The sequence below is a fragment of the Schistocerca gregaria genome, chromosome 6, assembly GCF_023897955.1.
Source record: "Schistocerca gregaria isolate iqSchGreg1 chromosome 6, iqSchGreg1.2, whole genome shotgun sequence".
NCBI lineage: Eukaryota > Metazoa > Arthropoda > Insecta > Orthoptera > Acrididae > Schistocerca > Schistocerca gregaria.
In genome coordinates this window covers 521,689,799-521,704,449 of record NC_064925.1, presented here as the reverse complement: position 1 = coordinate 521,704,449, position 14,651 = coordinate 521,689,799, and the positions used below count along the sequence as shown (strand labels likewise).

The 14,651-nt window shown below is 44.5% G+C and overlaps 1 protein-coding gene across 8 annotated transcripts in view; it reads left to right on the top strand.

Moving 5' to 3' along the window:
• The window catches only part of LOC126278005 (embryonic polarity protein dorsal-like), a 100,804-nt gene that overhangs the window by 46,621 nt on the left and 39,532 nt on the right, over positions 1–14,651 (top strand). For all 8 annotated transcript variants that reach the window (XM_049977694.1, XM_049977699.1, XM_049977701.1 and 5 more), the window contains one exon: positions 12,234–12,386. In XM_049977694.1, the coding sequence (XP_049833651.1) occupies positions 12,234–12,386 (153 nt within the window). The remainder of the gene's footprint in view (positions 1–12,233; positions 12,387–14,651) is intronic.

Here is a 14,651-nt window from a genome sequence, read left to right as displayed (position 1 = left end):
TTTAATACAGTTTTAGATACTGGTTGGAGATTTGCCAAGAGTGAGGAAGGACAAAGTGTTATTGGCATCAAATAAAACCAATAGATGATAGTCAGTGGGATTCATTTTTCATCTCTCTCTTTTACAACTGTCTTTGCCACTGGCTTTGTGATGTTTGAGAGTCTGGAATTTGTGAAACATGAGTTGTTTAGACAGGAGCTTCAGAAAAATACATTTTCCTCTTCTTAGTTAAATAGCAACCTAATGCTTCAGGTAAATTTGCACAATGCCAAGTTGTGATCTGTTGCAGAACATTGATGCTTTAATGAGACAAATGAAGTGTAGAAAAGTTATTTTGAATGGGGGTAGAAAGAAAACCATTCCAAAATAAAACTGACCCAGAAAATAGTTATAGGGCAGAGGCAGAATTAACTCAAAGTAATGATCAGCGGAATTGCCCTTCACAGAAAACACTATAAATTGTGAAAAATATATTAAAAACAAAGATTCCAAGACTTACCAAGCGGGAAAGCGCCGGCAGACAGGCACATGAACAAAACACACAAACACACACACACAGAATTACGAGCTTTCGCAACTGGCAGTTGCTTCGTCAGGAAAGAGGGAAGGAGAGGGAAAAATGAAAGGATGTGGGTTTTAAGGGAGAGGGTAAGGAGTCATTCCAATCCCGGGAGCGGAAAGACTTCCCTTAGGGGAAAAAAAGGACAGGTGTACACTCGTGCACACACACACACACACACACACACACACACACATATCCATCCGCACATACACAGACACAAGCAGACATTTGTGTCTGTGTATGTACGGATGGATATGTGTGTGTGTGCGAGTGTACACCTGTCCTTTTTTTCCCCTAAGGGAAGTCTTTCCGCTCCCGGGATTGGAATGACTCCTTACCCTCTCCCTTAAAACCCACATCCTTTCATTTTTCCCTCTCCTTCCCTCTTTCCTGACGAAGCAACTGCCAGTTGCGAAAGCTCGTAATTCTGTGTGTGTGTGTTTTGTTCATGTGCCTGTCTGCCGGCGCTTTCCCGCTTGGTAAGTCTTGGAATCTTTGTTTTTAATATATTTTTCCCATGTGGAAGTTTCTTTCTGTTTTATTTACATCGACTATAAATTGTGATTTTGATACGCAAATCAGTTGCTGTCACATGTCTGCAATGCACAGCTTCATGGCTTGAATACTTCACTGTGATGTTAGGTAAGTGACAGTAGCAGTTTAGTTACTTGTCGAATGAAACTCAAAATCATGCGCACATTGAAACAGTGTGCATTCATTTTTGAGTGGTATGTGAAGCAAAATACGTGGACAACTTGTTGCTTGCACAAGAATTTAAGACTGGAAGTATTTTCAAGAAACCTCCAGAACTGTTTTCAATTCTAAACTCGATAGCAGAATGGCAAGAAATGGGCTCCGAAGCAAGAAAAACTAAGCCGTCTGAAGAGAGTTTGAACACCATTAAACATTGCTCTAGTGAAGGAAAGCCTGTTACAAAGTCTGACAAAATCCCAAATGAAATCTCAATATCACTTGTCTGTGCAAATGGGACTCTAGAGTTCGTCATGTTGAAACAGTATCTACAAGGACCTGCACCTGTATCTGTATGAATCTGCTGTTGTGCTTGAGTCAAATCATCCAGATGAACTTTTACATGTTGAGTTCTACTGACTGTTTCTGAGTGGAATGGGATTAGCTCTTTCGGATCCTCAGTTTTTCACTTCTTAAGTTGTAGCCTGGTTCAACCTGCCAGTATATGTGAACTCTCAGAAATGAATAAAAAATCTCCACCAGTACTTTGAATAGCTGTTGCATAATCTTGAGATTGGTGTCTGGTGCCCAGTGTCTGATGTCCACACTGTGACATGATTCTTTAGAAAAATTGTTGATGCTAATCTGTATGTCCATAAGCTGTTTAATTCATATGTGGATCAACTCACAGAAAATGAATTACTGAGGACGTTTTCAGCAATATGGAGCAATAGGACACACTGCCGTGACAACCTTGTCAACCCTCAAACACTAGAGGAGCTATGTACTACAGACCATTAGCCATGGATTCAGGCAGCTTTCTGTGTGAATGAAAACTTCAGTAGTTCACAGATTTTAAAGCCAATGTTATTCAGTGCCAGATATATGACACTATCCCTGGTAGGTAGCATATGGAAGTTTCCTGACTACGTAATGTATCCAGGACATACTTTGGGCAACTGAAGCACCTAACAGCCTATAGAAATATCTCCTAATGACAACTGACAAAGTTGTTGAAAGCTCAAGACTGACAAATCTGGCGTGGCAACAACTGCATGAAGCATTTAAACCTTCAGGTTGATTGCAGCTCTGCCTAAATAGATAATACAAATTTGTTTCACCATCACTCCCTACACACACACACACACACACACACAGATATATATATATATATATATATATATATATATATATATATATATATATATATATATATATATGATGATGATGTAAATAAAATAGAAAGAAACTTCCACATGGGAAAAATATATTAAAAACAAAGATTCCAAGACTTACCAAGCGGGAAAGCGCCGGCAGACAGGCACATGAACAAAACACACAAACACACACACAGAATTACTAGCTTTCACAACTGATGGTTGCTTCTTCAGGAAGGAGAGGGAAAGACGAAAGGATGTGAGTTTTAAGGGAGAGGGTAAGGAGTCATTCCAACCCCGGGAGCGGAAAGACTTCCCTTAGGGGAAAAAAAGGACAGGTGTACACTCGCGCACACACACACACACACACACACACACACACACACACACATATATCCATCCGCACATACACAGACACAAGCAGACATATTTAAAGGCAAAGAGTAAGGGCAGAGATGTCAGTCGAGGTGGAAGTACAGAGGCAAAGAAGTTGTTGAAAGACAGGTGAGGTATGAGCGGCGGCAACTTGAAATTAGCGGAGGTTGAGGCCTGGCGGATATCGAGAAGAGAGGATATACTGAAGGGCGAGTTCCCATCTCCGGAGTTCGGATAGGTTGGTGTTGGTGGGAAGTATCCAGATAACTCGGATGGTGTAACACTGTGCCAAGATGTGCTGGCCGTGCATCAAGGCATGTTTAGCCACAGGGTGATCCTCATTACCAACAAACACTGTCTGCCTGTGTCCATTCATGCGAATGGACAGTTTGTTGCTGGTCATTCCCACATAGAAAGCGTCACAGTGCAGGCAGGTCAGTTGGTAAATCACATGGGTGCTTTCACACGTGGCTCTCCCTTTGATCGTGTACACCTTCCGGGTTACAGGACTGGAGTAGGTGGTGGTGGGAGGGTGCATAGGACAGGTTTTACATCGGGGGCGGTTGCAAAGGTAGGAGCCAGAGGGTAGGGAAGGTGGTTTGGGGATTTCATAGGGATGAACCAAGAGGTTACGAAGGTTAGGTGGACGGCGGAAAGACACTCTTGGTGGAGTAGGGAGGATTTCATGAAGGATGGATCTCATTTCGGGGCAGGATTTTAGGAAGTCGTATCACTGCTGGAGAGCCACATTCAAGGTCTGATCCAGTCCCGAGAAGTATTCTGTCACAAGTGGGGCACTTTTGGGGTTCTTCTGTGAGAGGTTCTGGGTTTGAGGGGATGAGGAAGTGACTCTGGTTATCTGCTTCTGTACCAGGTTGGGAGGGTAGTTGCGGGATGCGAAAGCTGTTTTCAGGTTGTTGGTGTAATGGTCGAGGGATTCAGGACTGGAGCAGATTCGTTTGCCACAAAGGCCTAGGCTGTAGGGAAGGGACCGTTTGATATGGAATGGGCGGCAGCTGTCATAATGGAGGTACTGTTGCTTGTTGGTGGGTTTGATGTGGATGGATGTGTGCCGCTGGCCATTGGACAGATGGAGGTCAACGTCTAGGAAAGTGGCATGGGATTTGGAGTAGGACCAGGTGAATCTGATGGAACCAAAGGAGTTGAGGTTGGAGAGGAAATTCTGGAGTTGTTCTTCACTGTGAGTCCAGATCATGAAGATGTCATCAATAAATCTGTACCAAACTTTGGGTTGGCAGGCTTGGGTAACCAAGAAGGCTTCCTCTAAGCGACCCATAAATAGGTTGGCATACGAGGGGGCCATCCTGGTACCCATGGCTGTTCCCTTTAATTGTTGGTATGTCTGGCCTTCAAAAGTGAAGAAGTTGTGGGTCAGGATGAAGCTGGCTAAGGTGACGAGGAAAGAGGTTTTAGGTAGGGTGGCAGGTGATTGGCGTGAAAGGAAGTGCTCCATTGCAGCGAGGCCCTGGACGTGCGGGATATTCGTGTATAGGGAAGTGGCATCAATGGTTACAAGGATGGTTTCCGGGGGTAACAGACTGGGTACGGATTCCAGGCGTTCGAGAAAGTGGTTGGTGTCTTTGATGAAGAATGGGAGACTGCATGTAATGGGTTGAAGGTGTTGATCTACGTAGGCAGAGATACATTCTGTGGGGGCTTGGTAACCAGCTACAATGGGGCGGCTAGGATGTTTGGGTTTGTGAATTTTAGGAAGTAGGTAGAAGGTAGGAGTGCGAGGTGTCGGTGGGGTGAGGAGTTTGATGGAGTCAGGTGAAAGGTTTTGTAGGGGGGTTTAGGTTATGAGGATTCCTTGAAGCTCCGCCTCGACATCAGGAATGGGATTACCTTGGCAAACTTTGTATGTAGAGTTGTCTGAAAGCTGACGCAGTCCCTCAGCCACAACACCCCAATTCAGTAGTTAACCTTTCCTCCAAATCCCTCTCCCAATCCGAAACCTCTGTCCTATCCAAAGGCCTCACCTTCAGCCCCACTCCCAGATTCAACCAAACTGCCCTTGTCAAAGATTTACTGTCCTACACTCGTAGTCTCTGCTGGAAATATCACTTTGCCACGAAGAAAAACAATCCTGATCCCACTCCTAATGATCCAACTCCCCAAGACACTATCCAAATTGAACCCTGCCTGCAACAGTTCCGTCCTCCATCACAGCGGGACCCACCTCCTCTTCCTCAAAATCACCCTCTCCAAACCTTCCAGGAATTTCTCACTTCCAGCCTTGCCTCCAATCATTCTTGAAAAACCTTAATCCTACTCCCAACATCACCACAGCCGAAGCCCAGGCTATCCGTGATCTGAAAGCTGACCGATCCATCATCATTCTTCCGGCTGACAAGGGTTCCACGACCGTGGTACTTGATCGTCGGGAGTATGTGCCTGAGGGACTGCGTCAGCTTTCAGACAACTCTACATACAAAGTTTGCCAAGGTAATCCCATTCCTGATGTCCAGGCAGAGCTTCAAGGAATCCTCAGAACCTTAGGCCCCCTACAAAACCTTTCACCTGACTCCATCAAACTCCTCACCCCACCGACACCTCGCACTCCTACCTTCTACCAACTTCCTAAAATTCACAAACCCAAACATCCTGGCTGCCCCATTGTAGCTGGTTACCAAGCCCCAACAGAACGTATCTCTGCCTACGTAGATCAACACCTTCAACCCATTACATGCAGTCTCCCATCCTTCATCAAAGACACCAACCACTTTCTCGAACGCCTGGAATCCGTACCCAGTCTGTTACCCCCGGAAACCATCCTTGTAACCATTGATGCCACTTCCCTATACACGAATATCCCGCACGTCCAGGGCCTCGCTGCAATGGAGCACTTCCTTTCACGCCAATCACCTGCCACCCTACCTAAAACCTCTTTCCTCGTCACCTTAGCCAGCTTCATCCTGACCCACAACTTCTTCACTTTTGAAGGCCAGACATACCAACAATTAAAGGGAACAGCCATGGGTACCAGGATGGCCCCCTCGTATGCCAACCTATTTGTGGGTCGCTTAGAGGAAGCCTTCTTGGTTACCCAGGCCTGCCAACCCAAAGTTTGGTACAGATTTATTGATGCCATCTTCATGATCTGGACTCACAGTGAAGAACAACTCCAGAATTTCCTCTCCAACCTCAACTCCTTTGGTTCCATCAGATTCACCTGGTCCTACTCCAAATCCCATGCCACTTTCCTAGACGTTGACCTCCATCTGTCCAATGGCCAGCGGCACACATCCATCCACATCAAACCCACCAACAAGCAACAGTACCTCCATTATGACAGCTGCCGCCCATTCCATATCAAACGGTCCCTTCCCTACAGCCTAGGCCTTTGTGGCAAACGAATCTGCTCCAGTCCTGAATCCCTCGACCATTACACCAACAACCTGAAAACAGCTTTCGCATCCCGCAACTACCCTCCCAACCTGGTACAGAAGCAGATAACCAGAGCCACTTCCTCATCCCCTCAAACCCAGAACCTCTCACAGAAGGACCCCAAAAGTGCCCCACTTGTGACAGAATACTTCCCGGGACTGAATCAGACCTTGAATGTGGCTCTCCAGCAGTGATACGACTTCCTACAATCCTGCCCCGAAATGAGATCCATCCTTCATGAAATCCTCCCCACTCAACCAAGTGTGTCTTTCCGCCGTCCACCTAACCTTCGTAACCTCTTGGTTCATCCCTATGAAACCCCCAAACCACCTTCCCTACCCTCTGGCTCCTACCCTTGCAACCGCCCCCGGTGTAAAACCTGTCCTATGCACCCTCTCACCACCACCTACTCCAGTCCTGTAACCCGGAAGGTGTACACGATCAAAGGGAGAGCCACGTGTGAAAGCACCCATGTGATTTACCAACTGACCTGCCTGCACTGTGACGCTTTCTATGTGGGAATGACCAGCAACAAACTGTCCATTCGCATGAATGGACACAGGCAGACAGTGTTTGTTGGTAATGAGGATCACCCTGTGGCTAAACATGCCTTGATGCACGGCCAGCACATCTTGGCACAGTGTTACACCATCCGAGTTATCTGGATACTTCCCACCAACACCAACCTATCCGAACTCCGGAGATGGGAACTCGCCCTTCAGTATATCCTCTCTTCTCGATATCCGCCAGGCCTCAACCTCCGCTAATTTCAAGTTGCCGCCGCTCATACCTCACCTGTCTTTCAACAACTTCTTTGCCTCTGTACTTCCGCCTCGACTGACATCTCTGCCCTTACTCTTTGCCTTTAAATATGTCTGCTTGTGTCTGTGTATGTGCGGATGGATATATATATATATGTGTGTGTGTGTGTGTGTGTGTGTGTGTGTGTGTGTGTGTGTGTGTGTGTGTGTGCGAGTGTACACCTGTCCTTTTTTTCCCCTAAGGGAAGTCTTTCCGCTCCCGGGGTTGGAATGACTCCTTACCCTCTCCCTTAAAACCCACATCCTTTCGTCTTTCCCTCTCCTTCCTGAAGAAGCAACCATCGGTTGCGAAAGCTAGTAATTCTGTGTGTGTGTTTGTGTGTTTTGTTCATGTGCCTGTCTGCCGGCGCTTTCCCGCTTGGTAAGTCTTGGAATCTTTGTTTTTAATATATATAAAGATTCCAAGTCTTACCAAGCGGGAAGTGCCGGTAGACAGGCACAATAAAATAACACAAACACACACACAGAATTTCGAGCTTTCGCAACCGGCGGCTGGCGGCTGCTTCGTCAGGAAAGAGGGAAGGAAAAGGAAAGATGAAAGGATGTGGGTTTTAATGGAGAGGGTAAGGAGTCATTCCAATCCCGGGAGTGGAAAGACTTACCTCAGGGGGGAAAAGGATAGGTGTATACACGCGCACACACACACTCCACGAGGCCTTAATCTCCGCTAATTTCAAGTTGCCGCCACTCATACCTCACCTGTCATTCAACATCATCTTTGCCTTTGCACTTCCACCTCGTCTGACATCTCTACCCAAACTCTTTGCCTTTAAATATGTCTGCTTGTGTCTGTATATGTATGGATGGATAATTGTGTGTGTGTGTGTGTGTGTGTGTGTGTGTGTGTGTGTGTGTGTGTGTGTGTGTGCGCGTGTATACACCTATCCTTTTTCCCCCTGAGGTAAGTCTTCCGCTCCCGAGATTGGAATGACTCCTTACCCTCTCCCTTAAAACCCACATCCTTTTGTCTTTCCCTCTCCTTCCCTCTTTCCTGACGAAGCAACCGTTGGTTGTGAAAGCTAGAAATTTTGTGTGTGTTATTTTATTGTGCCTGTCTACTGGCACTTTCCCACTTGGTAAGTCTTGGAATCTTTGTTTTTAATATATTTTTCCCATGTGGAAGTTTCTTTCTATTACCTTGGGGGGAAAAAAGGGACAGGTATACATTCGCACACACACATATATCCATCCGCAGGGTTTAAATGCTTCATGCAGTTGTTGCCACACCAGATTTGTCAGTCTTGAGCTTCCAACAACTTTGTCAATTGTCATTAGGTGGAAAAAGGGACAGGTACACACTCTATACAGGTACACACATCCTTTCGTCTTTCCCTCTTTCCTGATGAAGCAAGCAAGATCTCATTTCATGGCAGAATTTGAGGAAGTCGTATCCGTGCTGGAGAGCCACATTCAGAGTCTGGTCCAGTCCCGGGAAGTATCTTGTCACAAGTGGGGCACTTTTGGGGTTCTTCTGTGAGAGGTTCTGGGTTTGAGGGGATGAGGAAGTGGCTCTGGTTATTTGCTTCTGTACCAGGTCGGGAGGGTAGTTGCGGGATGCGAAAGCTGTATTCAGGTTGTTGGTGTAATGGTTCAGGGATTCAGGACTGGAGCAGATTCGTTTGCCACGAAGGCCTAGGCTGTAGGGAAGGGACCGTTTGATATGGAATGGGTGGCAGCTGTCATAATGGAGGTACTGTTGCTTGTTGGTGGGTTTGATGTGGACGGATGTGTGAAACTGGCCATTGGACAGGTGGAGGTCAACGTCAAGAAAAGTGGCATGGAATTTGGAGTAGGACCAGGTGAATCTGATGGAACCAAAGGAGTTGAGGTTGGAGAGGAAATTCTGGAGTTCTTCTTCACTGCGAGTCCAAATCATGAAGATGGCATCAATAAATCTGTACCAAACTTTGGGTTGGCAGGCTTGGGTAACCAAGAAGGCTTCCTCTAAGCGACCCATAAACAGGTTGGCATACGAGGGGGCCATCCTGGTACCCATGGCTGTTCCCTTTAATTAACAGGATACTTCCCGGGACTGGATCAGACTGTGAATGTGGCTCTCCAGAAGGGATACGACTTCCTCAAATCGTGCCCCGAAATGAAATCCTCCCCACTCCTCTAAGAGTGTCTTTCCGCCGCCCACCTAACCTTCGTAACCTCTTGGTTCATCCCTATGAAATCCCCAAACCACCTGCCCTACCCTCTGGCTCCTACCCTTGTAACCGCCCCCAGTGTTAAACCTGTCCCATGCACCCTCCCACCACCACCTACAGTCCTGTAACCTGGAAGGTGTACACGATCAAAGGCAGAGCCAGTTGTGAAAGCACTGACGTGATTTACGAACTGACCTGCCTACACTGTGACGCTTTCTATGTGGGAATGACTAGCAACAAACTGTCTATTCGCATGAATGGACACAGGCAGACAGTGTTTGTTGGTAATGAGGATCACCCTGTGGCTAAACATGCCTTGGTGCACGGCCAGCACATCTTGGCACAATGTTACACCGTCCGGGTTATCTGGGTACTTCCCACTAACACCAACCTATCCGAACTCCAGAGATGGGAACTTGACCTTTAATATATCCTCTCTTCCTGTTATCCACCAGGCCTCAATCTCCGCTAGTTTCAAGTTGCCGCCACTCATACCTCACCTGTCATTCAACAACATCTTTCCCTCTGCACTTCCGCCTCGACTGACATCTCTGCCCAAACGCTTTGCCTTTAAAAATGTCTGCTTGTGTGTGTGTGTGTGTGTGTGTGTGTGTGTGTGTGTGTGTGCGTGCGTGCGTGCGTGCGTGGGTATACCTGTCCTTTTTTCCCCCGAAGGTAAGTCTTTGCGCTCCCGGGATTGGAATGACACCTTACCCTTTCCCTTAAATCCCACATCCTTTTATCTTTCCCTCTCCTTCCCTCTTTCCTTGTTGTTGCCACACCAGATTTGTCAGTCTTGAGCTTCCAACAACTTTGTCAATTGTCATTAGGAGATATTTCTATAGGCTGTTAGGTGCTTTCAGTTGGCCAAATTATGTCCTGGATACATTACGTAGTCAGGAAACTTCCATATGCTACCAGGGATAGTGTCTATGAAAGTTACGGAAGACTGTTGGTAGTGATACTGATCTCATTAGATGGTAGCTGGTTTGGCTGACAGCCTGAAGAGTCCATACCCATGCACCACTAAAGGTGTACCCATTGTTACCCTTGGAAGGCCCGTGACTCTATGATGTTTCCATGACATAATTCAGCTAACTAAAGCACCTGACACCCTACTGAAATAACTCCAGATGGTGGTGGGGGTGGTGGTGGTGGTGGTGGTGGTGATGGAGGAGGTTTTTGAAAGCTCGGGACTGAATAAATCTGACGGGGAATTTATTCAAGAATGTCACTACAAAAAAACTGTTCTCAAATCTGAAGGTTGGTTTGTCGAACACAGTGATTTAGTGGGCATATTCCTTTTTTAATTAGAATACCTTTGTATGACACAACTTGACTAAAAGAAGGGATCTTTGAAAGGACACATTCTGAAATGTCAAGGAATTGCCAATTTTGTATTGGAGGGAAGTGTTTGGGGGGGCGGGGGAGGGGGTAAAAATTGTAGAGGGAGACTGAAGGGTGAATACAGTAAGCAGGTTCAAAAGAATGTAAGTTACAGTAATTATTTGGAGATGAAGAGGGTTTTACAGGATAGACTGGTGCAGAGATCTGCATCAAACCAGTCTTTGGAATGAAAACAACAACAACAACAACAACACGAGCAACAACATGTTTTCCTCAGACCTTTAATAGGTTTATTCTTTGAGCTGTATGAGAATGTTAATAGTTCATGGTGTAATTCGAATGCGTGTGCAACTAGGCATTTTGGTTATTAACAAACATGGTCAGAGACGAAAAAAGTGAGGAGAGAGATGGGAAAGTCCTATGCCTGAGCCAGAATTGTACCCCAGTCTAGCACATAACAGACATAATGTTACTTGTCTGTGTAATTAACATGACATTGATAATTGTCTTAACGTGCATTTACTATTTCTGTTCATCAAAATGCTTGCAATTGTTGTATCAGTATAAGCACATGTTCAGTAGCTACAAATTTAATACATATTCTGTAGTTACTTCTATTCAGGCCAAGAGAACAATGTTGTAACAGATGTTCAATCATTATTGACTGTTGTTGAACTCCACAGACTTAAAACTGTTCACTGCAGATAGTTCAAATTTAGGAACATGTGGTCATCATACTGGTCTCCTGGTAATTTTTAGGTTTCTTGTCCCTGTAACCAATACTGATTGGTCGAGTAGCTCCTTTGTTGGCTTCACAAGGCTGAGTGTACACCGTACCAACACTTCCATCAAGAAAAAATCCCTGGCAGTACTGGGAATCAAACACGGGTCCAGTGCATGGCACTCCACCAAACTGACCACTCAGTTATGGAGGCGGACATTCATTACTTACTTCAGCGATATTTTTCTTAACCTACAGTTCGAAAAAATGATTTTGAACTTCTGCACTGTGAGGATTAACAACTTCTTTTTCAGTCACTTCTTTTCTGCTAGTATTTGCACAAAATAAAATATGTTCTTGTGTAGTGCCACCGAGGGAGGCATACTGGACTCACATTCTGGAGGACAATGGTTCAAACCCCTGTGTGGCCATCATGATTTAAGTTTTCTGTGATTTCCCTAAATAGATTCAGGCAAATGCTGGGATAGTTCATTTGAAAGGGCACAGCCAATTTCCTTCCCAGTCCTTCCTTAATTCGATGGGACCAATGACCTTGCCTTCAAATCCACCAACCAATCTCGTGTAGTGCCACTAGGTTTTGAACTTAGGACTGCAATTGAATTGTCTTAATACACAAAAGTGGCTAGTCAAAGTCGCTCCTAGTAGTTCCCAGCAAAATATTTAGGGATAAACATTTCTACAATGCAGATCTCCAAGTTCAGCTCGATCCAGTCTATCTCAGGACTGTTCATAGTTTGTAATATGACTTCATGAAAGTAAATGATGATGTACACAGTTGTTTACTCATTGAGTGAAGACAAAATTTTTAAAGAATATGCAGAAGCAAAACTCTACAACACTAATATTTGTATATTTATAAGTGTAATATATACTTTACAAACATACCTAATTTTTAAAATCTGGTTTTAATATCTTTGTGTTTTCCATGAACTTGTTATGATATCCACTGTGATTTGAGCAATTTGCGGTACACTATTACAGTGCTCCAGCAATTTGGCAGTGCAATGTATGGGTCCTCAGTGCATCAATTACCAATCCAAACGACTGCCCAAGGACTTGAGCAGAAACCTTCACCCCAGCTCCAGATGCAAATGCCAGTATTGCATCATCCAACCATCAAGAGGGAACCAGTAGGTGTGTTTGCACTCAACAGCTGGATGATATTTTATCAATTTTTTTATTCTCACCACAACAAAAAATAAGAACCATAAATGTTTGTTAAGTGCATTGTGCTTCATTTCACTTATTAATGCCTTGTTTATTTTAAGAAGCCCTTCTGTGCTTGCATCAAGTTTGTGCACTGCCCCTGTTTTTCATATTTTATTTCTATTAATACACTGCAGAATGATCTGGCTACAGAGGTGATCAATTTTGAAACTGTCCATTTGTACCACTTTTTTTATTTTATTTGTTAAAAAATGTAACTCATCATAGTGAGGCTGGTCTTAGTTTACCAGAACTGAAATCCTCTGATAAGTACCTAATACCATCCCAAAACACAAGTGTTGTGACAAAATGGTGCTACATAACTATATGTTTATGGAACATGGGTTGGAAAAATAATCACCAACACCCAACTGATACGATGTATGCCCATCTTCGGCATCCAGAACAGTTTAAATCGTTCTGGGATCCATGTACATAAATTCTGATAAGTGCTATTTTATAATTCATTGCAAAGGAGTTTTTTCTTTTTGTAGCAGATAATGCAAGAGGTTGACTGGCAACAGTTCTTCCAGTACATAACAAAGTGATATGATAATACGATTAAGAAAAATATGAGGACATGGATTGATAAGTTATTTCATCCTTATGATCCTCAAACTGTCTTAGAGACACTTTGTAAATGGAGTAAATGTGGTATCCTAAAATGATTCAATAACTCTACCATTTACATTTTCTTTCAGCATTACCGTAACACTTAATGAAAGAATAAGATTGTTGTCATGGAAGCACTAGGCCTCTAGCAACAATTTACTTCAAGCAATTGACAAAGTTTGAATACAAAAGTCACAGCACGTCATTTTGCTTTGTGTTAGCTTCCAGTTTGCTGAAGATTAGGAAATATTGTTTTACACAGTATAATTATCTGGTTTCTACATGTTTCATTGTGGCTAAGATCATAAATAATTCAGTCCTTACACGAAAATGTAGTAGATCTTAAATTTATATGTGAAGTGCTTCTAAGAAGTTTCTAAGGTAGGGGAGATTAAGTGCTGGTAGAAATAACGGTGTGAGATATGGTCTTGTGCTGGAACGGCTCAGTTACCAAGTGCATTCGCCACACATGGAAATGTTACAGCTTCAAGTCTCAGGCCAGTTCATGGGTTTACACTGCCTGACAAAGAAAGTAAAACACCCACAAAACCTGGCCCAGTGTCAGTGTAACTTCGTACACTTACACATCATTGGGTATGTAAATGATTAGAGGTACAATTCTGCCCATCAGGTAGAATGGCTATCAGAGTGCATTAGAGTTCAGTGTTGTTACCAAGCCTGTGAATAGTGAGATGATCACAGTGAAGGACATGAAGATGCTGCATACTTGTGTGAAACAGTGTTATCAGCACCTGACAGTGTTTGGAAGTGGCCTCTTTGTGGATTGCCATTTGGCCGGCTGGTCGAAGTGTGCAGTATCCAGATTTGTGAGGCATTCTGATGTGGCAGTGGCCTAGTGTTGGACTTAATGGGAATGTGTCCAGGCGTACCTATCTCAAAGGTTCTGGTTGACACAGCCTGACCACCAAATAGGAGCATTGCAGTATTGTGCACTGAGAACATTATAAGCTTTTCACATCAGCCATCCATGTACATGTAACAGACTTCCTGCAACATTCTGTGTTATTCCACACCATTGGTTGGAGACTAGCAGCAGCTAGACTAAGGAACTGCCATCCCATGTGTTAGCTAGTGTCAACGTCAAAACAGAAGTTCCTGCGTTTAGAGCGGTGCTGTGACCAGGAATCATGGGCTGCTGATGAATGGTGTCACGTTGTGTTCAGTGAACTATCACGGTTCTGCACTGCACCCGACAACCATCATCAGCGAGTATTGTGCCAACGTGGGAAAATGTCCCATTCTTCCAATATTTGGGATTTGGAAAGTGGTGTCATGGCTTGGGGGGCGATTGGGTATAATGTCAGGTTGCAGCTGGTAATGATGGAGGGAACTCTGATGGCAACGGTACACCACGGACAGCCTCGTGTTCTCTCTTGTGTGACAGTATTGTTGTGCCATTTTTCATCATATCTCTGTATACTGTCTGTCTGATGCCGAGACACTTGTGTGGCCAGCACAAGACTACAAATCTGTCTTTGATAGAAATTGTTGGGCCAGCTCAGAAATAAACTCCATCTCAGTGCCAGTATTGAGGATATTAAGGACAGATTTGGGCCAGTT